At 35.7% G+C, this 24,473-nt stretch overlaps 1 protein-coding gene across 1 annotated transcript; it reads left to right on the top strand.

The window, feature by feature from the left end:
- The first annotated feature begins 1,531 nt into the window (after positions 1 to 1,531).
- Positions 1,532 to 23,441, top strand: LOC136815651 (nose resistant to fluoxetine protein 6-like). The gene is made up of 15 exons (XM_067072095.1): positions 1,532 to 1,898; positions 9,627 to 9,802; positions 10,772 to 10,838; positions 11,560 to 11,668; positions 12,333 to 12,427; positions 13,404 to 13,655; positions 14,495 to 14,588; positions 14,965 to 15,165; positions 15,349 to 15,514; positions 16,003 to 16,085; positions 16,727 to 16,882; positions 17,246 to 17,384; positions 17,753 to 17,930; positions 22,397 to 22,539; positions 23,006 to 23,441. Exons 1-15 carry the CDS (start codon positions 1,685 to 1,687, stop codon positions 23,228 to 23,230), a joined length of 2,298 nt encoding a protein of 765 aa, XP_066928196.1. The 5' UTR covers positions 1,532 to 1,684; the 3' UTR covers positions 23,231 to 23,441.
- Positions 23,442 to 24,473: the final 1,032 nt, after the last annotated feature.

Genomic DNA, 24,473 nt, shown 5'->3' with positions numbered 1-24,473 from the left:
ACTGAAGTGAGAGTGACAAAACAGAAAATGTGACTATGATGGGAGAAAAGAGTCTCAAGGGACGATATGACGTAATGAAATATGTATTAAAATGTATATAATGTTGTATGAAATAATTGATTTTATTAATGATGTTAATGATTTACTAATGACTTTTGAATTCATTTGACAATCCTTTAACACTGCCCCCGGGCAGATGCAAAAGTCACTTAGTCAAGTTAAACATTTCATTTAAACCATCCATAAGATCAACTTCATCCACTTGATGGATAACTACTAGCTCACGAACTGCACGATTCGTCTCGCGGAAAACACTTTCGTTATGGTTCTTGTACGCGACTTTTGAATCGCGTCCTTGGTCCTGGGAATAACTTTCGAACGATACCGTACTAATATGTGGAATTGATTAGGGAGTCATTTTTGAGGAACAACGCGATGTCGCCCACCACAATGTCTCTGTCGTTGATGAACCATTTGGGCTGGTGAGTGATTTTTGGAACATGGTTGATCATCCAGTTGTCAAACCAAATGTCGAAGATTTCGGTGTTGGTTTGAAGGATTTTCACCTACATAACACCCCGGGTATCAGAGGCCTTAACTCGTTCCCAATCCCTTACGCCTTAGCTCGCTTTTTGATGATTCTGAGAACGCTCACAAAGGTTTCCAATACACGTATTTCCTATTAACAGATTCATATAAAAAAAATCACGAATAAACGTCGAGTATTTAAGCTCTGGCATGCATAGATTACCCCATAGTCTGGATATTTTGAAAAAAAATATGCTTATGTGTGCAATATTCAGCCAATCAGATCTTTACGCGACGTTTTTTGTGTGACTTTTTTACATGATTCAGCTAATAGGAAAAATACGTGTATTGGTCCATAGATTTATAAATCCCGAAGGGCTAGATGTCGCGCTTTAAGCCATCGTAGGCAAAAAAAGTGAATATCGGAAACAATACTGTTGCTACTGTTTTCAAAAACCCGCGAAAGCTTCTGATTGGTCAAGCGCTGAAATTCTATAGTAATGTCACGTCGCCGCGGATTGGCGGCCGCCAGAGGCAGGGCTAATACCATTGAGTTTCAAGCCCGAGCGAAAGGCTAGAGGTGAGGACTCCTGGATGGGAAATGAAACCACTTATTTCCCATCCAGAACACCCGCGAGTAGTTTTTACACAAACCCTGCATTGAAACTAAAATCTATCGATCGCTAGATTTCAACAAATGTAGTCCTCCAAGTCCAAAACAAAGGATAAGGAACTGCATGGCCCGTCGTGTCATGATTATGGCGCGTTCTTTGCGCGTTTTGGATGGGAAATAAGTAGCTTCAATTCCTCTTTCCTGGGAAGGTTAAAGTTTCGCCACTAGCCCTTCGGGCTTGAAACTCAGTGGTATCAGCAGATAGCAGCCCTGCCTCTGGCGGCCGCCAATCCGCGGTGGGGCCGCCTGACCACAGAGGCGGTAAAGATTTTTCACCATGGTATAGACAGGGCTTTATTACGACGAATTTCTTAGAATTCATAAAGCTCGTACTACACTGTAGACAAGTAATCACATCACATGACGACTGTGTTTTCTGGAATGGAAAATGTGGAAGAAACACTCGAAAGACCACCAGAACCTACCAAAGCCCCAGATAATGAAATGAGGAGTAGATTTCCTCTGCTTTAACTAAAAAGCAAGATGAGCTATTCAGGTTTTCTTTTTACTCTTTTTTTGGTTATTGCAACAGCACCAGTCGGTGTTACAGACATTCCAGAACCCTTTGTGCCTTTTTTCATTGAGGTGATGAATATAATTTCTGAGATCAGCAAGAGGCTTCTTACCAATACAACGACTATCGAACCCTGTGTTGCAGCTATTATGGAAATGGGTGCAACCAAAGACTTAGGTCAATGTAAGTACCATAAATTTTGTCTAATATTCTGATGCGGGTATCAGCAACATAACATAACAATGAAAAGCCTGATGCTGGGTCAAATATATCCTTGAATAATAAAATCCAGTTAGTGTCAATCGAACAAGTTAACAAAAATTGCAATCAAACCAATCAATTGTAAATCTCACACGTGATCGAATCTCAATTGAACGACTAATTCCTGTGTAATATACCGTGAGTGGTCCTAAATCCGAGAGCCCTGCCTAATAGACCTTTTTTCAAAGAGGCAACCCTGTTGAATAATTTATGTAGTCAAGCAGTGAGGCTGGAACTTCGATTTTTGAAGATTACGATTTTACCAGCTTTTTAGCAATTTTTGCCTCGCTAACCCAAATCTCGCAACCTCTTTACCTTAAAGGAAGATCGAAATTAGAGTTTTTCAGTGTTCCGAAAAAAACGCAAAGCAAAAAATTTTTCATCTTCACAGGATCGATTCTCAACAACAAAATACATCTTTTGGTCTTTGGGTTTGTTTCTGACGTTTTTCCTTCAAAGAATATCGATCACTTTCCTTTTCCCCTCGAGCGCGCCAGAAAAAAATGATTAGCTCGCATTCTCGCGCGGGCGAATAAAGATGAGGCGGCAATCTTGCACTGAGGATGCTACTTAGTTTCCGCCCTATTTTGCGCCCACAATAGAATGGTCCAAATACGGGGGTATTCCAAATGATAAACAATGTCGTTCTGTAAGTGTTTATTTTCTAAGATATACAAATAGTATATTGAATATTATTAACTTATTTATTTAAGTATTTATGAGCCCAAATTTAAATATCTGGTTAAATAAGAAACAAATGATATCAGTTCTGTTTTTCCTCAAACCCCCGGGAAAAGTTTTTTGGCCGACTTAGCTAAATTTACAAATTTCGGAAAAGAACTCCCATAGGAATTCCGATACATAACCCGATTGGTTCATTTCGGAACGGCTTCAAGAAAGTCATAATGGCAGATGATTTTGAAAGTTTCTGAGGAAATGTGTGGAATTAATGGATGTTGATGGCTTGTTTGATTCTTTAAAGAAAAAAGATAACAGGTATAGCTTTTTCTAATCCTGGAATATCGAGGTTCCAGCTACACTGTCAAGCAGAAAAACAATGATAAAACCATTCATAATTATTACAATATGCATGATACAGTAATTATGCTTGGCTCTATCATTGTTTTTATGGCTGGACTACATAATTATTCAACAGGACGTCCTGGTCTATTCCGACCCCCCAAATAACTGTTATAATGAAAAAAATTCTGTGTTTACAAACATTCCCTCTCCAAGTTGAACGATAAACTATTGCAAGAGCTCTCGAAACAAAACATCTAACAAGATGGCTGTAATGTCAAGATGCCAATTAATGTAATTTAAAAAGTGTGAATTGTAAAAAAATAATTACTTTTTATGATGCTGTTACTGCTGTTGTAGATATTGCAATAAAAAATTATTTTTTGTGTAAGAAGCAATTATTATTATTTCTAATTCTATTTGGTTCAATTGGTTCAATGTATCAAATCTCTCAGTTTAGTTGGCACTTTGGCATCTTTGTTGCGTCACAGCGAAAGGCTTGTTTTTATTTTAGTTTGTATCTTTGAAAGACCCCATCGGATTTAGGCAGGGCTGTCGGATTTAGGCAGGGCTGTCGGATTTAGGACCACTCACGGTATTCAATGGGCCATTCCAGAATTTGTCTGTAAAAGGGGGGGGGTGGGGCAAACAACACAAGATTTCCAATTGAGGGCAAAAGTTTTCACCAAAATGCAAAATCTCCAAGGTGAGAGAAGACAATGTATGAATTTAAAGACAATTGAATCAAAAACGGCAAAAAAGACCAAAAAAGAGTTGAATTTCCAACACATTTTGCGAAAGTACCTCTAGATTTTCATCGGAATTTCCATTCCAAACACCACTGAAAAAAAAATTTAAAAATGTACGCCGTCCAACGACAAATTTTCTGGAATGGCCCAATTGTGTTCGATTACATTTGGTTGATTGTCAATTACTTTCGAAGGAGCTCATTGTTAGTGTTTGATTAAGTTTGATTAATGGAATTACTGTTTGACCAGTGGAACTTCTATATTTGAGGATTACAATTTTTCCAGCTTTTTAGCGATTTTTGCCCCGCTAACCCAAATCTCGCAACCCCTTTACCTTAAAGGAAGATCAAAATTAGAGTTTTTCAGCATTCCAAAATAAAAACGTAGCAGAAATCTTTTCATCTTCACAGGATCGATTTTCAACAACAAAATACATCTTTTGGTTTAATGGGTTTTTTTCTGATTCTTCGAGGAATATCGATCACTTTCGTTTTCCCCTTAAGTGTTTGAGAAAAAAATGATTAGCTTGCGTTCTTGCACGGCGAATAAAGATGGGGCGGCAATCTTGCGCCAAGGGTGCTACTTAGTTTTTGCATTATTTTGCGCCCAAGATAGAATGGTCGAAATACGGTGGTGTTACAAATGATAAACGTCTTATTTTTTAAGTTTCTACTTTCTGAGAGATACAAAATAGTATATTGAATATTATTAACTCACTTCAAGATCACACCCCAGACATTGTAATCTGCGGTGATTTCAACATTCCTCATACCTTAATCAATGACAGATACACCCCAACTGAAAATTGCAATAAACAACTTTTAAATACTTTACAAGATTTCATGATACACCTAAACCTGAATCAATCCATTCACAAAGAAGCTCATTCAGATGGAAATATTTTAGACTTTCTATTGACAAACAATCATGAAATGATATTTGATTATGATGTTATTCCTACAGTTCATTCAGATCATCACATAATAGACATTTTAACACATTTGACTTTTACTGAAACAAGAAAGGTTGAAAACAAAAAATCATTGAACAGCAAATTCGATAATTTCAATTTTCTTAAAAAGCCATAAACAAAGATTTACAATGTATTGACTGGCGTAAGACTTTGCACTCAACCTCAGACCCAGAGAAACAATACGAAACTTTTATTGATAAGTGTATATCAGTTATTTCAGCAAACAAAGTACCAGCTCGAAAACCAAAACATTCTTATAAAATAATCCCAAGAGACAGACATGTCTTATTGCGTAATCAGGCGTAATAGATCAAAATTGAAAAAAAGGCATCGAACGAACAAAACTGCACAGAAACTTATCGATATTGAACTCAAGCTTTAACAATCACACATAAATGAAAGACAAAAGCAAGAACTTGATGCTACTTCAAAAATTAAATCTAATCCTAAATATTTCTATGCCTATGCAAAGAAGTTTTCAAAGCATAAACCCAAGGTTGGACCCTTAACAGATCCGTCAACAAATGAACTTACAAATGACAGTAAACGTATGGCTAACATACTATTATACTATTGGGAAAAACTTAAAACTCTAAAAATATACAACAGTCTGGAAAGACGTAGAGAAAGATATCAAATCATCTATACTTGGTATATCTTAGAAAAATATTCTCCAAATTTCAACCACTCTGAGAACAACGGGGGTATCACCTGCTACGAAAACCAGAGGCTCGGACGAAAATGTCACATTAAAGAAGTAAATTCTAAACACAAAAATATTTGGAGAGGCTCACTATCTGAAGAAGGACCTAAGCTTTTCAATTCTCTCCCATTCTACATTCGTAATATGACAAACTGCACAAAAATTAAATTCAAAAGACAACTTGACCTTTTTCTTTCCACATTGCCGGACGAACCACTGCTCCCAAATTATTATCCCTACAGGAGAGCGGATTCAAACAGTGTGAGAGAAATGGTGAATCATCGAATTTCCAAATTGGATGATTGAGAGACTCAAAAAACCCATCAAAAGTGCTAAGTGATGAGGAAATGTGTGGAATTTGTTGATGTTGATGGCTTGTTGATTCTGTAAAGAGAAAAGAAAACAGGTATAGCTTCTAATCAAGGAATATCGAAGTTCCAGCTGCACTGAAAAATAACCAATTTAGTTCAAAAAGTTTGTGCATGTCGCTCCATCCATAGAATTGGAATATCAGCTTCTGTTTTCAAAGCAAAATTTGGAAATAAATAGGGACTGATATTAGACACTGTTTAACTGTGTTCTTTCAAAGAACACAGCCATCAAAGAACAGCCATTTCAAAGAACAAAGCCACCATCACTACCTTGATGATGGCTTTGAAAGAACACAGTTAAACAGTGTCTAATAGTAGTCCCTATTTACCCAGTTACACTGGGGCTTAGTATTACGTATGTGGCACCAGGGGAAATTGCAACAGAGGGGCTATAGGGACAGTCTAGCTCACTGTGCGATTGTGAGCTTGTAAATAATAGCTGTATTGATTGAACAAAAGAAAATAGTAAAAGATAAAAAAGATTGACCTTTAACTTCAATTGCAAGACATGGCTATCATTTACCCATAAAAAAGCAGAGCTTGAGATAAAGGGACATGAGATTTATTGACAAGATCAAATTCTAAATTTAAACATGACAGATATACAGTAAGGAACATTTAGCGAGTTCCTGTATGCGGCCGCAATTTTTGCCTAGACGATATAGCAAACAAAGTAAGTATAAGCAGACTGTACCTTTAATTGGCTGTAAAAAAATTCCTAAATTTTTTTTTCGAAATTCTGATTACGTCAGCAAAAAAATGATTTGATGACGTCATCATAATCTCGAAAAAAAATCCTCAAATGATCGACTTTAGTGAGATACATCTTTAGTGAAAGTTTGAAGACAATTTGATGAACAATCCTTAAGAAATTCAATTTTTAGTTTTTATGACGTCATCAATTATGACGTCATGATCAGTTTTTGCAGTTTTTTGTGAACATGAGCAAAAAAACAATTAGGTTGCACATCAGGTTAGAAACTACATCATAGTACCCTTCATATTCAGTCATTTGTTTGGTCGTTTTCTGTCGGCTAATGCGATCTAAAAATTATGGTAATTTCAAGACATGCCATAACTTACCCGTCTGCAACGGTAGAAATTTCTCCAACTTTCAACAATGATAGAACAAACCTATTTAATACAAAATTAGCCAGCGCATTTTTCTCCTTCTTCATCTTCAATGGAGCACTCAAAGTTAAATTAGAATCAATCACATGAAATATTCTTGTAACCGTGAAATGCCGTTTGTGCTTTTGCTACGACGGAGTGCATGACATATATAACTCGTGTGGCAACAAACTGGCCTTTTGCTGGCTGATCATATTGGGTGTTTTGGTGTTACCACTCTCAAAGACACCCACAACTGGGTTTACCATTTTAAACGAGTTAACAATAGATCCAAAAGGGCGCCCTTATTAAAGAAGATAATTTGTTTTAATCTCCGGCTTTGGGAAGTAGTAATGTTTTCAGTTGTTTTCGATGGAAAATGGTAAGAAACTTAAGTTTCATACAAGTGTCATTTACATTTTGCTGGCTGATAGATTGGCAGAATTCTGGATGGCTTCCCTAACTGATACATTGGAGGAGATGCTATTTAGTAGATATTTCTCCCATTTTCGAAGCAATATATATTTGAATTCTGTATATGTAGCGAGAATGGGCCTTCGGGCCTGATGTTACTTAAATATATAGATAGATTCTCCAATGGAGTGAATGTAGCTCTTTTAATGTATTCAAAAACCCTCAATTTGATTCTTGTACTCATTTACAGACAGCCAGCAAGCATGAATCAGATGCCCCAGAATTCATTGACCTGGTCACAGCAATGCAATCATGTATATATTGAAACTATCAAAAGGAAAAACCCCAGATCTCAGGGGGGGGGAGGTACACAGTTAGTGTACTGGACCAGTGCCCGAAATGTGTACTTTTTTGACTCTTTGTTTTGGGACCACCACTCCTTTGTACCACAGTACTAACTTGTAATTTACGTTCAAAATAGGTTGACGACCCCTTATAGCCGTTATAGCCTGTTATAGCATATCTTAAAATCAGATCCTTAACATCAAATACAGTTATCAAAAATGCAGTTACTTATCAAAAAAAAAAGTACAATTGAAATATATAACTCATTGACTAAAATAAAAATAAAACAAATATGCAATAAACTATAAAGTGACTGCAAAAAAAGAATGACAGGTAAAATAGATAAAAATATATCAAATACAGTTAAAGACTTAATCTTTCTGTCAATAAAGAGGAAAAATAAAATTCTAATAACGATGCTCTTTCTGATAATTATTTACCTAAACAAAAAATTATGTCACGGAACAGTACACAATCCATATGGTTAAAAGATAAGACAATTATGGCGCGGAAATTAATGGAATTAAGGTATATAGATGACCAGCACATTTGATCAAGTGCATTGATCTATCGAACCTTCAAATCGAGAAAGGTAGAATTGATGCTTACTTTATGGAAATCTTTGGTAGTTCCATACTTGGATTATTGCTCTCAACTTTGCTTGCCATGGAAACGTAGTCTAACTCAAAAGTTGGAAAAAGCCCAAAAATCTTTTCTACATGGCATCGCATCACTACGCCACTTGAACTACTGGCAAAAGCTGAAAACACTAAAGCTATACAGTTTCGAAGGAAGAAAAAGTCATTGAAGGCAATGTACCAAACTTTAATTTTGATGATCAAATGGGAGGCATCTTTTGTCGTTCAAGAGATTGGGTAGAACTTGTAATCTCAAACCTGTTAATACAAAACATAAAAAAACATCTGGAAGGGATGTCTTTCACAAGAGAAGAGAGTCCTTGTATGTTCAACTTCCTACCCAGAAGTATAAGAGGGGACAATTGCTCTTCAAAAAATATTTAGACAACTTCCTAGCAACTGTATACCAGACGAGCCACTGCTTGCCACCAGTTAAATTCCCACCTTAGGCAAGCTGACTCAAATACATATTGTTGGAAATGTCCAAGCATCGGACTACAAGTTGGATGAGCTGTTCAATGCAAAATCAGAAAATAGGTAAATAGGTGCAATTGCAATTGATAGCAAGTTGTGGGACTTTGAAAGTTTATAAATATAAATGGTGGGTTTTATGAGCTAAATCTTGGTACCATTTTCCACTTTCCCCAACTTACACTCCTTCAAAATGAAGAAGAAGAAATTTCCGGCATCACGATGGAGTGCATGACGTCGCCCGTGCGGCAAATTAAACACTCGTAGCTTGTTTCATTATATTTGGACGATGGGCGGTGGTCATTTTGAAGGGAACAAAAAAATTAAAAAGGCACGCGCTAACAGTGAAAATTCATTTGTCATGGTCTTTGTTGCAGAAATCATTTCTGTTGTTAGATGTTGGGTTTGATTAAGTTCAATGAAATCTTTTTTAATCAAACTTTAATCCTTTGAGAGGGATTCGATTAGTTTGTTTGTTTGATCGGTTTGACAGCTTAAAAGAATCCCAATTATGTCAAAGTATGTTTTAAAAGTATCTATTTATCTATTTGTTAAGTATCAAGGCGTGAACCCTTACTCGCCCATATAAAAATTTGAAATTTATATTAAATCTTATTGGTATTATGTACATGTTTTATGAAAATTTTAGTCTGATACAAGGGGCTAGACCTGGATTTAAAAACATCCAAAGAAATTGAGATAATTTATAAGATATTAAAAACGGGTAAGATGGAGATTAAATGCCTTAGCCCTCCTCTGATGCCCTATGATGGTCATTTTTTATTCAGAAAAGTCACTCAACTTTATGTAAGTTTGAATTGATGAAATTTTTCATTTGATTTCTTTTTGTCCGTAGATATTGATGCAACTGGAAAGCCTGGGTCAGGCTTGTATCGCGGTAATGTTTTCATGTTGGGAAACTTTGATGAATGCATCAATATTTCTAGCAATGCTCATTACTGCATGATGAACAATGTGGAAATTAAACCTTACTTATTTGCAGAAGAAAAGTCCAGAAACAAGAAGTTCCATGTAAGTGTTAATATTTATTTAAAAATATGGTTACTTGTGCTAAGAGTTCACACTTAAACATATCTTATGGTGTTATCTTTATGTTGCTTACTGAAACTAATTCATGTAATAACTTTTTTCTTCATTTAAAATAGACGTCTCTGAAATAATAATAGGTCTCTTCCGTCTATGAATTAAAGGATAAAAGCAACATTAAAAGATTCTTATAGCAGTCTGATCCGAACGAGTATTCTGCTTTTATAGTGGGCTTTGGAATAAGGGAGGGGTGGTAAAGCTCTCAAAATTTAATAAGTGGTGAAAGGAGGCTAATACAACAGAATTAGGGCAAAAGAGGGAACTTTTAAAAACATTTTCCAAAAGAATCAATAGAGCGGAGAGTGGAGTTTGGAATAAAAATGTCTTGGGTGGAAAATTTTCGAAAAATTAATTCACCGTTTAGGAGTCTCGCTATCTCCACCGTGTTCCACCGTGAAAACGGTAGGTCAGGGTAGGTAAAAATGCGCACTTTGGTACTGTGGAAGGTTAGAGGAATGTAAACATTGTCAATTTTTTTCTTTCCTTTAAAGAGAATGATTTAGATATTTGAACATGATATCAATGATAATTTTATGGATCTCTCCTGAAAATTTCACAAAAATTCATCTAGAGAAAAAGAAGTTATGATTAAAAGGAGTTCTTTACGGGTTTTCTTATGTAAAACAAATCCTTACCTACTGTTTTTTACGCTCTCCCCCGTAGTTTCCCACAATCGCTAAAATCAAAACAATCTTAACAATGGAAAATTGTTTGGACGCGTGTGCAGTCGACACTACTAAACGGTGTATCATGGGGGGGGGGGCTTATTAGGTATCCGCCGCGAGTATAGTATTTTTTAGTATTGTTTGATAAATTCTCATTAACTTTAAGACCTTTTTTACCATTTTGCCCTGTAATACATTTATCTCTTAAAACATGTTGTTTTCTTTTCAGCCAGCTAAGGTTGGTCTTTGTTTGCCAAAAGAATGCTCAGTTCCAAATATTACATTTATGCTCCAAGGTAATTTGCATTTTAAAACTCAAAGGTGAAGCAAAAGTAGAGTGATATTTATATTGGGCTTTTCCAGAAAACATTTTAAAATGGGGGGGGGGTGGATATAACAATTTTCAGTGATTTACCCCCTGACTTTTACCCTCCAGACAAGGCAAATTTTGATGATAATTTGCTATCCCCCCCCCGGACACTATATTTTCCACCCCCATGTACGGATATTTTCTGGAAGAGCCCATTCTTTGATGAATTGCAATAAATGAAAGATCACCTGGAAATAGGCGGTTATTGTGATTTATAACAATGTGATTGCAAATTTCGGTTCAACTTATCAAAGACAAACTAGAGTATCAATGATGGCGGTTAGTAAAAATTCTTGTACCAACTTTATGTTTGCCACAAAAGTAATACACAAGGAGAGCTCACTCAACTCAACCCATTACTGAATTCTTAATTTTTCAATAAGCAAATTTATATGTATCAAAATGGTTGTAAACTGAACTCATTGATATACAGTATAACCTTCATCAAAATTTAGTCACTTAACTGTAAAGCCGCTTAGTTTTCAGCATTTCTGGTCTTTTTCATTTATTATACCATGAGGCTATTGCACGAAGAAAAAAATTTCCAGCTGCAAAAAAAGTCGTGATAGGGAAAACCGCTTGGGGGCCTCATATAACATGTGTGTACCCACAGTAATGTGTCATTGCAATCTTCTTCCACTCTTTAGTTGTGGCTGATACACTGAATGAATCATATTTTCGAGTGAAGAACACTGACAATGACGGTGTCTGTTTCTCTGCTTATGGTAAAGAAACTGGAATAGAAATTCCAATGCTGTAAGAAAAAGTTTATTCTCTTTCCAAGTGGAATTTTCGAATTCAATTCCCAACAGGGTGATTGTTCTTATTTCGAATCTACTTTCAAAATGAAACTTTTGGAATGATCCTCTTTCAATTAGTCTACACAATAGACAGCTCCAGGCTTTTAGGCCTTACTCTTGGTCTATAGGCACTGTTATAAGCGGCCACTAGTAGCCCCCACCGGGAATTGCTTATTAATAGGTTGAAACATAATAGACAGCTTTCACAAAAGATGTTTATCAATAAAGATTTCAAATAAAAGAATGTTTAAAACACAGTTGATTGGCTAAGGTTTTGAAACTCTATTGTTTCATTAAAACCTCTGCGCGCATGCGATTTATCGGGAGAATTTCAATATTCAAAACAAGAGTAGTTAGTGCTCATATCCCGAAAAGTAGGAGTTTTACTTTCGAAACGAAGGAAGATATATGACGTAGCCTACTTTCAATGTTATTTTGTTACAATATTAAGCTCTGACCTTAATTCATATTTTTAGTCCAGGGCTAATTCATCGGTTTATATACCTTTTTGTCAATAATAAACCTCTCCGGGACTTAGGTAAAATAAAGAAATGAGAAATGACTCTTTGGTGTGATGTTGTTGACAAGATTGTGTTTTGTTGAAATTCTTCTTCTTTTAGAGTGCTGTTTTGTATACCTTTTGGTATTGCAATCTTGGCCACGATATACGACTTGATAAATGATTTTTATGTCAAGAACCTTGCTGAACAACCCGGTAAAATTATTTAAATTTTGAAAATTTTCTTTGTCTAAAACCCGTGGCTATCATGTGCTTCATTTTTCAAGTGACTATTTAAAGCAAATTATAAGTAATAATTTAAAGTATTATTAGCCAGTTATATAAATTAGAGATATTGATTTCAAAGCTCTGAAGGGGCTAGATCTGAATCTCCAGGGATGGAAGCAACTTATTTCCCATCCAGAACACGTGACCCGTGCGTTTTTCAAACAAAATCTCTAAAGGCTTCACTTTTTCTTGCTTCAGAAAGGTTGAAGATTCATCTCTAGCCCCTTCCGGAGCTTCAAACTCAATGATGAGGAGTCAGTCAAAGGTGCTCTTAAATCTTTCAGTCTCAGAGCTTCGCACTGACATCTTTCGTCAGCAAGACATCCGGTTAATGTGAAGGCCGCCCCGTAACCAACCTATTTTCTTCGAGTTTTCATGCTCTTTCTTTCATTAGCTACGAGAGTTCTGGAAATCTCTTAGTTCTGGAGATATAGCCCGGGTTTCTGGGACTGAAAGGGTTAATAACAGCATCCATTGGTGCCCGGGGTGGGTACTAGGGCAAAATGGCTTACGGGGATGCGCCGCTGGTCAGGGTACCTTCTTTAACCTATCCACGAGTCCCAGGTAGGGTCACAAAAACACCAAAATAGAAAAATCAGTACCTCGTAGGGTGCCTTTTTTGGAAAATTTTGGAATTTCAGTCCTATTCATTGTCACTTTTTTCGCAAATTTCGGCAAAATTTTTGAAAAACGAGTCCCACGTAGGGTCCATTTTTCGAACTTAAGCGGAGCACCCCCGTCGGTCGGCAAGGGTAGTACCCCCCGACATTGGCGTTACTGATCTCGATTTTTTTTTCAACCCTTATTATTTTAGCCACTTTCAAATAAATTTCCAGTCACTAAAGATGTTTGCAATAAATTTGCTTCGTTTCATTTCTAGAAAATATTCTCATTTTTGCAACAGGTTCAGAAGAGGAGATCAAAATCATTCCAAGATCTCAACTGCAAGAAATCATCTTATCTTTCTCTATTGTTGAAAACACCAAACTTCTTTTCAAAACGCAAGATGACGTCATACCTACTAGAGATGGCAATAGTGAAGTTGACCAAGTAACCAATGGCAACAACATGGTACATTGTATCCATGGCATTCGATCAATGTCCATGTTTTGGGTCATTTTTGGTCAATTCCTGATGAATGCTGATCCATATGTTTGTAAGTAGATGTTTTTTTATAAGAACAAGCTATATAAGAACACAAGGCTTTGATGGCCAAAATATTAAGAACAAATTAAGAACATTGAGACTGTGCAAGCACTAAAACACAAATTTCTTAATAAATTACACAAAAATATTCTCAAAATGGTGAAAATTAGAACATTTTAATTAATTTAGGCTAAAAACTGAAAGAATTAACAACATCTGATGTTCTTATAAAAGACGTGTAGCAAGTGACATTTTAGAATAACCATGCGAACTAGAGAAACCCGATGCTTTGCCCCACTTTTCCGATTTTGATATGAGTGATACTTTCATTACCTTTACTAGAAAGACCTACTTTAAAGCTTAGAGCATTCGGCTATGGTGTGCAAAGCCCGGTTATACTATTTCATGCCTCTCTGCTTAATGCTCAGCAATTAAGCGAAAACTTTTCAGATAAAAAGCGCGTACACCTCGCAGAAGTTATCATATTACATGCATTACGTCGATAATTTTCGTATAAATATCGCCCGTATCTTTTGTGCTTTTATTAGTAGTATTCCAGATGATCCTATGGTCCACACAAGATCACTGAAAAGTGGAGTAGTTTAGGAGGCGGGATAAATTTGGAAACGAGTGGTAAGACCGGGAACCAGGCGGAGTAGGCAGTAGCGGAGGTGTTACAGTATGTTTCTTCTAAACACTACCGCCACTATTTTTTTCTGTAAACCGGCCTGACTCTGCACAGACCCTCTAACGGACGATAGTATCGTCTATTAGTATTTCAGTATTAGTCAAGCCTCTTAGTCTAATTGACTTTTACTTGTCGATATAATTTTTACCTATCTTTGACAGATAACAGCGCAACGATGAGAGAGTGGAGGGAACGAATTTCAATGCAGATTGCATTCAACTCAACTCTGGCTGTTCTCACATTCTTCCTCATAAGGTAAATCCACTTTTTGAATGAGCATTATGGTCTTTTAAATAGACAATAGTTGGTCAGTAAATTTAAAACTCGTGTACAAAAACTAGAACGGTTTCATAACATAACAATGGTTTCAGCACGGCCTTTCACGTCTAATGATGAAAAAAATAAGGGATAAAGCAATTTCGTATGTCAGTTAGAAAAGTATCTAATATGCAGTAGTAGATTTAAGACAGTAGAGCAATTACGTCGGAAACATGCGAAGGAGTTCAACGCTCGTTAATTGACAATGAAATTGCAATTACAAATCTCTTCCCCTGATAAGTTCGACCGGGTCTGAAGTCACCTCTAAATATGCTGAACATTTTGCAGTTTCATATAATTTCGTCTCCTACAGTGGTTTTGTAGTGGCCTACACCAACACAAAGAAGCTACAACAAGAGCGCGACCAGCAGATTAGAAATAACGCAAGAAAAAAGGAAAAACGAAGAAAGAAAAATGACGATCCTCAAGAAGAAAATCATCTTCAACGAGAACACGAACCGTTCACTCAAACTATTTCATTTTGGTTCTTCTATTTCTTTCATCGATTCGTAAGGTTTGTTAAACATTTTTCAGATGGAATAATTTCAAACGATGCATATAAAGGGAGAATACATCAACCATGAAATTTCCTTTTAAGTAATATTTTTCAAGTGTATGAAATACTATTAAGAAATATTGACTCAGGATGTAATTTATAAAGAACACAAAACGATCAAACTCTTCCTTATTTATTCAGATTGGTTCCACTGTATGGGTTTATCATTCTCTTTATTGGTTACATATGGCCAGAACTTTCGAGAGGTCCTCTCTGGTATTCTCCACAGCCACGTGATTGCCAATTGTATGGATGGACGAATCTGGTGTTTGCCAATAACATCCACGAGAAATGGATTAAGAGCGAGGTGACTTGTGATTTTAATTTTGTCCAATCTGTTTGGAACCTAAGTTATTTCTTATTGCGGGGTTTTTTATTCTTTTCTAGGTGTAGCCAGCAAATAATTTTGCTTGACGATCTGGATAGAGCTTTGGCAAGGGGGTTGAAACTGGGAACCTCTATTCATAGACATCTTGGTGAAATTGAATCTTCTTCATACCATCATACTCCTAATATACTGCATATCGTCTCATTTATACCATATGCATCTAGGGGTTGGAAATAAACGTGAAAAAAAATCGTTATTGTGTTTTTAATTTCCGTACAGTACTTACGCTAAAATAACGAGTCTTTAGGAATAATCTCAAACTTGGGCAATAATCTTTAAATCGAGCAATACCGTAGAATCTTGACCCCCACGCAAGCTCTGTTTACATGTTAACGACAGCCAAGTTTGTACAGTATTACAGTCTCAAACATAGTATTATGTTAAAGAGTCATTTCCTTCATTTTTAGTGTATTGATATTGGATGGTATTTGACTTTGGATTTCCAGTTTCACGTCATCTTTGCGTTCTTTACACTGCTTCTTGGACGATAGTGAGTATGTTTTGCTTAGGTACGCTTTTTTACCCTAATCACTTCAATAAGGGAAGGAAAGATGCATTTCTTTTTTTAAATGACTGTAAAAATCATAAGAAAAGTATGGCTTTCCGATCATTTCCTTGTTTGTAAAGACAATCCTCGGACAAAGATTCCTTTTTCTCCTCCTCAAAGGGCAGAAAAAACGTATATTCATTTTAAAAGATATAGTCTCTATGCTATTTAAACTCTGATCTATGAGAAATTATTTGTGATACGCGTACAAGATGAGATCATATTTTTTAACGGAAGCAACCAAAAAAGCCGGATTTTGACCTCCGTGTTTCTATTTTTAGTAACAGAGAGAGGTCAAATCCCGGCTTTTTTCGGGTGTTTCCGCTAGAAAAATGACTTACGCATATCAAGAATTAAGGCAGGTTTTACTACTTTTTTAGTTCAAGAAAGTACAGTTGACGCTCTCTAATTCGATTTTCAAGGGGAATTGGATTTTTATCGAATAAGGGAGCGTGTCGAATAGCAGAGCACCATTTATGAGAGTTTCTTGTTGACGGAGACTTTCAATATTATCGAATAATGGAGCGTATCGAATAGTAGAACGTCGAATAAAGGAGTGTCGACTGTATTCTTTCTTCCTTCAGTTGGTTCAAGTTTAGGAGGTATACAGGATATGTTGTACCACTTTGCTGTGTTGTGATTATTCTGGGTGTCAACATGTACCTGTTCGCTGAAAACTTGAACTTGTCGCCTTTCTACGTCATGGTTCAAGACAACGATGACTCCAAAAGTGTGAAAAAGTAAGTCCTTTTTGTAATTTTGTTGGAACTGATTGGAAGGCATAGTGTGAATGGTGCTACCCCTTCATTGAAAAGTGGTTTAACTTTTCGAGAAAGACCTCATAAAAGGGTGTGCTACTTTAAAACCTGGGAAAGTTTCAGATTCAAACGAGAACTCCGCGGGGGTATTTTTCAAACCTAGTTAAAACGCAGAATTCCAGAGAGGTTTATATCTTCAGTCACAAACAACTTCTCAAAACGTTTTTTCTAGAAAAACCCATTGAAACTAGGGTCTGTTCTCGATCACAAGTTTCATGTTCGAACATGCAGTGCATACCCATAACCGATTTGACCCATACTAATAATTTCATGCTCCCTTTATAGTTGGGATTATTTCAGCAAATCACTTTACAAACCATGGTCATTGATCGCGGTCCCATATTGCATTGGTTTAGCTCTTGGGCAATACATCACAAAAAATGATCAAAAACGTCGCCAATATTACCTATCAACCCTCAAAATAGTAAGAATATAAATCTATTACAAATTCTCTCAAAACAAAAGACTTTTCCTAGGGCTAAATTGTTTGAACTTGTTCCCGAATAGGACTTTCGTCGAACCCGTCGAATCTTATTTAGAACGCCATGGTCGAACCCTATTTATTTTTCGATATATTTAAGTCGACACCTTTATTGAGCAGCACTCTTGGCGACTTGATCTAAAAATGTCGCCAGCAGAATTTTTCTTTTTTGATTTTAGGGTAAACTCTTACAGCCAAACTTAATTTTTCTTCCATATCATAGGATCCTACTTGGTTACTAGCTGTTACAAGTCATTGCTGGAAATTTTACTATTTATCAGTGCCAAGTTTATTTCCTTTTCTCTTAACAGGTCGTTGGTTGGGTTGTATCGATTTCCCTGGCACTGTTCTTTTTATTCATACCACACAGTAATTTCAAGTCCACTGGATGGGAGCACCCTTTCCTGGTTGCATACGCTTTCTTTTTCCCGCTTGCGTGGAGCGCGGCCATTTCTTGGACTATCTTTGCCTGTCACATGGGTATAGGAGGTAAAGAAAACTTTAATAGCTTGGACTCAGGTATCATGCTTGCCTCAATAGTTAACAACTTCATCGCAGGTGCCATCAAATGAAACTTATGTGAAGAAATTATCCTCTAAAATCTTTACTTAAAAACTTTTTATAGTTAGCACCTTTATAACTGGGTATTATATGACAAGTTATCAAATCTTCACTACAGTTATATACTTCTTTCAATACCTTTTAGTAAAAGATAGTCTGGGAGCAGAATAACAAAATAGCAATTTTGCTTAACCCAGAAGGTGAATGGGGTTGTTATACATCGTTGGAACGGAAATTTTATGCTGATTATGGAAACCCGGGTCTTAAAAAGTCTATCATGGACAAAATTGCAAACGAGGCTGGAGTTTGCACTCCGTCGTGGTGTTTTTTCGATTTTACCTGTTCTAGAAAATTGCTTACTGTCAGCAAAGTTAAAGGTTTTAGAATTTCATTTTTCATGCAAAATGCTGTCAATAGAATGGGTTAATAGAAAAAAATTCAAAAATGTCGAAAATAATTTTTTCTGCACTCCATCTTGGAGGATTTTGGCGAAAAATCGATGTTTTTTCTTAAAATTCGTCAAAAACTAGTCTATAAACCACTGAAATTATGTCAAAATAAGTCCAAAAATACTTTCCTGCTAAAAATACTATAAAAGAATAAGAAATTATAACAAAACAAGGAAAAATCGGCTCAAAACGCTATTTTGCACTCCATCGTAGGTGTTTTTAATGAAAAAACGTGATTTTTGGTGTTTTTGAAAAAAATATAACATTTTCTAGCTTTTTCTTTGATCTACGACTGGAAATCCTTTCTTTCTCTTAGAATCATTTTTATCCAACACAATATGATAAAATATTCTGAAAATGACCCTCCTTCGCTGGGGTTTTAAGTCAAATTCAGTATTTTGTAAGCCAAAATTCAGTATTTTTACTTACAATTCGTCAAAAACTAGTCTATAAACCACTGAAATTTTGTCAAAGTAAATCCAAAAATACTTTCCTGCAAAAAATACTATTAAAGAATAAGAAAGTATAACAAAATAAAGAAAAATCGGCTCAAAACGCTATTTTGCACTCCCTCGTTGGTGTTTTTATTGAAAAAATGAGATTTTTGGTGGTTTTGAAAATAATATAACATTTTCTAGCTTTTCCTTTGATCTACGACTGGAAATCCTATCTTTCTCCTATCTTTCTCTTGGCATCATTTTTATCCAACACAAAATGCTAAAATATTCTGAAAAATGACCCTCCTTCGCTGGGGTTTTAAGTCAAAATTCAGTAATTTTAAGTCAAAATTCAGTATTTTTACTAAAAAATTCATCAAAAACTAGTCTATGAACCACTGAAATTGTCTCAAAATAAGTCCAAAAATACTTCCCTGTTAAATGTTTATAAACGAATGAAGGATAGGAAATAGAAAAGAGGGCTCCAAACACTATTTTGCACTCCTCCGTTGGCGTTTTCATTGAAAAACAGGATTTTTGGTGTTTTTGAAGAAAATATAACATTATTATTTAGGTTTTCCTTTGATTTACGAAGCTGGAAATCCTGTGTTTTCTCCTAGAATCATTTTTTCCAACACAATGCAAAAAGAATCTGAATAAATCACCCTCCTTCGCTGGGTGTTAGGCCAAAGTTTAGTATCTTTGCTTAAATTTCATTAAAAACTAGTTACTATCCATTGAAATCGTGCTTAAGTGAGCTTTTTAAAGTCACAGAGGTTCAAAATGCTCCAACTTGGACCGGCTGCCAGAAAATTTTGCCACTGAAACTGTCTTCTCCAACAATCATCGGGAATGGTCGTTCACTCCCTGCATCACTGACTGATGCTGGTGAAGTCTACAATATCTTGATCAATGTGGGGAAGATCCTACGTAATCTAGGACAACAAAATCAATGTGTTACCGTTGATCGTTGACGAGCTCTTGTAAAAGCTTGTGGGGCATGCCCCAGCTTCAAAATATGCATGGGTAGGTTTTTATAGAGTGATGAAGAAGCACTTTTATGATATGAGTTTTCTGCGAATCCACTGTTGTTATTCTACTCTTTTGCGCTTAATTGTAGATGGCGATGATGATTTTGCTAAAAAGCCCTAGGAAAATGAAGGTTTTAGTGATTTTTCAGGAAAATTTCATAAAATTGGGGGTTGTTATAAAATGTTATTAACTGGTTGAAGTAAAAGCCGGTCAATACAAGAAAATGCGCTATTTTGATTGGTTCTCTAGCGGTCAATATAATACGGTAAAGACCACTTCAGTGCTTTGGTCAAACTGACGATGATTTTGAAAAGGGAAATTTATTTTATAGAAAAGTTTCGTCAGTTTGAACATGATTTAAAAAACTGACGTTGCAATGACTTCTCATAAGAAAGTGACGTCAGAATAAATCAAAGAAAATATTGGGTAAAAAAGAAACGAAAAAATCATGGAAAATGAGTGGAAAATGCATTTTTTTGGCCAGAAACACACAAAAATGTTCACCAGTTAATAAACACAATAATATAACTGTTTTCTCGGTCAATACGTAAAATATTGACCTTATCCTGCGCACAGACCTCACAAGCTCGGTCTGTACTTCGGCTGCGGTCAATATTTTACCGTATTGACCTCCAAACCAGTTATTATTGTATTAATATTGAGGGTAAAAATTTTGAAAAAATGCAAAACGACCCCCCCCCCCACTACAAAAGTACAAAAGAGTACCCAAATGGAACAATGCGAATGCGAATTTCAGGGTTTTCGGTGACACGGTATCGGCCTTTTTCGGTTCGGTATTTCGGTATTTTGTAAAATATGTACGGTATTTATACTCAAAATGCTGCTAGTGATGGTAATATACCCATAAAACTTCAGCCTTTCGGTATTTTACCTATGGAATCTAGGTATTATTTCGGTAACACTTTCTGAACTATATTCTTCATGTAGAGTTTTCCAAAAATAGCCTGCGGCGCTAAACTATCTTCAAATTTAGAAATTTACTAGTACACCCCTGTTTCAAATACGTTTGGCACTTGCCCGCACGTCCCCGTTGTATACTTATCCAACCGTCATAGTCCTTAAACAAGTGAAAGCTTTGTTGTTTTGCCAAGTTTTTGTACTAACTTTAACGAAGGTGATGGTATGCGTAATGCCTCATTTCCCCCAATGAAATTAACTGAGAACTTAGGCAAAGATATCCATAAAAAGTAGCGTTTGAGGTACTTAGTTTTCATAAAAAAATCAGTCCAAAACATGGTGTAAAAATGGAAATTTTCTCCTGTTTCCGAAAACTACGGTTGCGACTCCTCCGTCACGAAAACCTCAGTTCCTCGATACTAATTGTACGTCGAAATTAAGTCATTCTTTTACTATATGCTGTGATCGGGAAATGTAAACTAAAACTACTACTACTACGTTTGAGTTACGACATCAAGTCATTCAGATCCCGCATTCATTCGTTTTGAAAGTCTCAGCAGTTATTAATGCTCAAAACTTATTTCAACAATATTTTTTGCAGCTTAAACGCCTTATTTCCTCCATTAAGCGCCACCATACCACCCTCTTGTAAGCGCCGTAACTAAGGTTTAAGTTTCGAAATAAGCGCCGCACCTCCCAATGCGGTTGGAAAGTGAAGAATCTTCAATAGCAATTGGGTCCTAAAAACCCAGGCGAAGGAGAGCGATTTTTCATGGTTTTTAGACTAGTTTTTGACGAATTTTAAGTAAAAACACTGAATTTTGACTTAAAATTACTGAATTTTGACTTAAAACCCCAGCAAAGGAGGGTCATTTTTCAGAATATTTTAGCATTTTGTGTTGGATAAAAATGATTCCAAGAGAAGAATAAGATTTCCAGTCGTAGATCAAAGGAAAAGCAAGAAAATGTTATATTTTTTTCAAAACACCAAAAATCACGTTTTTTCATTAAAAACACCAACGGGGGAGTGCAAAATAGCGTTTTGAGCCGATTTTTCTTTATTTTGTTATATTTCCTTACTCTTTTATAGTATTTTTAGCAGGAAAGTATTTTTGGACTTATTTTGACATAATTTCAGTGGTTTATAGACTAGTTTTTGACGAATTTTAAGAAAAAACATCGATTTTTCGCTAAAATCCTCCGAGATGGAGTGCAAAAAAATTTTTTTTCGAGATTTTTGAATTTTTTTCTATTAACCCATTCTATTGACAGCATTTTGCACAAAAAATGAAATTCTAAAACCCTTTGCTTTGCTGAGAGTAAGCATTTTTATAAAACAGATAAAATCGAAAAAACACCACGACGGAGTGCAAACTCCAGCCTCGTTTGCAATTTTGTCCAGGATAGACTTTTTAAGACCCGGGTTTCCATAATCAGCATAAAATTTCCGTTCCAACGATGTATAACAATCCCATTCACCTTCTGGGTTAAGCAAAGTCGTCTATAACTCGACATATTGAATTCTGCTCCCAGACTAAGACTATTGTATTTTGTTCAGGCTTTTTCAACATCGTTTTGAGTTGGAATTTCTTCCAACCAATCAGCCGATTGACATATGGAGCGTTCTTCGGACATTATTTGTACATGAATTACTATTTCCAAACTCTCCGACGACCTTTGTATTTGTCTGGCAGCACTGTGGTAAATTTGTTTCCTCCCAGCTAGCACACAACGTTCTTTCAACGTTCATCTAACGTTATATGGACGTTGTGAACGTTAGATAAACGTTAAAACAACGCTGTGTGTCAGCTTGGCTAGTTTCTAACAGGCTTCTAGTTTTTGGGATTTTGAATTTTTAAACTTGAGTATTGATGACTTTAAATCTGTAAGTTATATTTTATTTCATGAAGCTTTTTAATTCAAAACTTCATTATAGCCTTTAAGTTTGATGCTTATGAGTGCCCTTATGCCAGGTTGTCTCTTATGCTTAAGTTGTCAGGGGCTATAGCCAATATTTTGGGATTTGGTTCTTCGACTTCATTTGAACTGAGTATTATGCAGAAACTCTGTTCATAAATAGTGAGCACATCGAGTACAAAAAATGTTTTCAGAAGCACCAAGCTATAAATCTAAAGAAACTTGGAATTTCTCCATTTTCCCTTTTTAGGCTTTCATGTTTTTGGGCTTAGTGGTGATTTCTTATTTTGTTGGTTACCTATTCGCCATCGTCTATGAATTCCCTTTTGCTCGATTGGAGAAGTTGTTGATGAGCGACCAATGGAGGGAGTACATATTCAGAGAGAAGATATCAGGCTTGTTACAGCGAAGAGAAGCTGAAGAAGAAGAACACGATAATAATCAGCCAGGTCCATCTTCACGTCGAAGACGGTAAAATAAATGTTGTGACCCATTTTAAAGGTAGGCCACATTTTCTTATATAAAGTTTTTTCTACACTTGCTTCTATGCACATTTTTCTCGGACACAATAGCTAGGAATTATATCGTGTGTGCCAATATAATACTGTCTAAAATTTTTTGACTTAGCTCTTTAAGTCTACTCAAACTTTATGGACTCAGCCGGTATCAAGATTCAGAGTTGAACTTATAAATCTTCTCAATATCATAACACCGTTCAACTTTCTGCTCAGTTGTCATAGTTATTTCATAATCACTTTGGGTAATTAACTCCTCATCTGGGATCAGTTTGAATTTAACGGTTATAAACATTTTTGCCTTACCCAGCTTTGCCAAAGAAGCACTTTTGTAGATACACCCTTCTTTTTGTATAATTCGAAACTCTCAGACTAACCTGCATCTATTCATCCAAGGTGTTTGAAAATTTCTTCCTTACTAAAGTCGGATGTAAATACTTTGATGTCAATCTTACAAAATTATGATATTCGTATCTTGCATTTTTTAGCACTCTCTCCGAGGCCTGCCTTAATTCTATTTTTTCTGTAAAACACATACACATACTTTTCTTCTTTACTGACACATGAAAAAGAGAATAATTTATTACTTTTGTATCGTATATAAGCATAATTTGAATATTTTTATCGTAAAATTTATTATTATTTTATGTTTCAAAATTTCAAAGGATTGAATTTTTTACATGAATTTTTATGACAAATCTTTATGCTGAGTTTGATTATTTTTTATGAAGAATAATTTTTGAATGGAATTGAATCTGTTTTTGATTTCAAACTTCCCTTGGTTTAGCGTTGCTTTTACTTCACAAAATTACTACAACTACATCTGTCTATTTCAATTTTCAAGGGACTACGACTTTCTTCAAGTTAGAAAGAAAGTTTCGAATAAGCATTTTACACGACTTTCCAGCTGAGGGGATGTTAGGGGTTTTAGTTTGAATTACTGACATGACAGACATTTTTAATGTCCCAACTTCAACTCGACGTTTCGAAATTGAAATAGATTGACCTAACAATTTTTGACAATTTAGCTTCATTGCATTATGATAATTCTCTAAGTGAACAGCCTCGTCGTCGTTATGGAAACTTGTTACTATGGCAACGAGGTCCGTTACTTTTGCAATCAAACTTTAATTTTAGCTTATTTAATGTATGTGGTGAAAACCTCAATAAATTTTGAAATAAAGATGAAACAAATTTAAAGCC

This window comes from Clytia hemisphaerica, unplaced genomic scaffold (assembly GCF_902728285.1).
Source record: "Clytia hemisphaerica strain Z4C2 unplaced genomic scaffold, Clytia hemisphaerica genome assembly, whole genome shotgun sequence".
Lineage (NCBI taxonomy): Eukaryota > Metazoa > Cnidaria > Hydrozoa > Leptothecata > Clytiidae > Clytia > Clytia hemisphaerica.
This window is presented reverse-complemented; position numbering and strand designations above follow the sequence as displayed.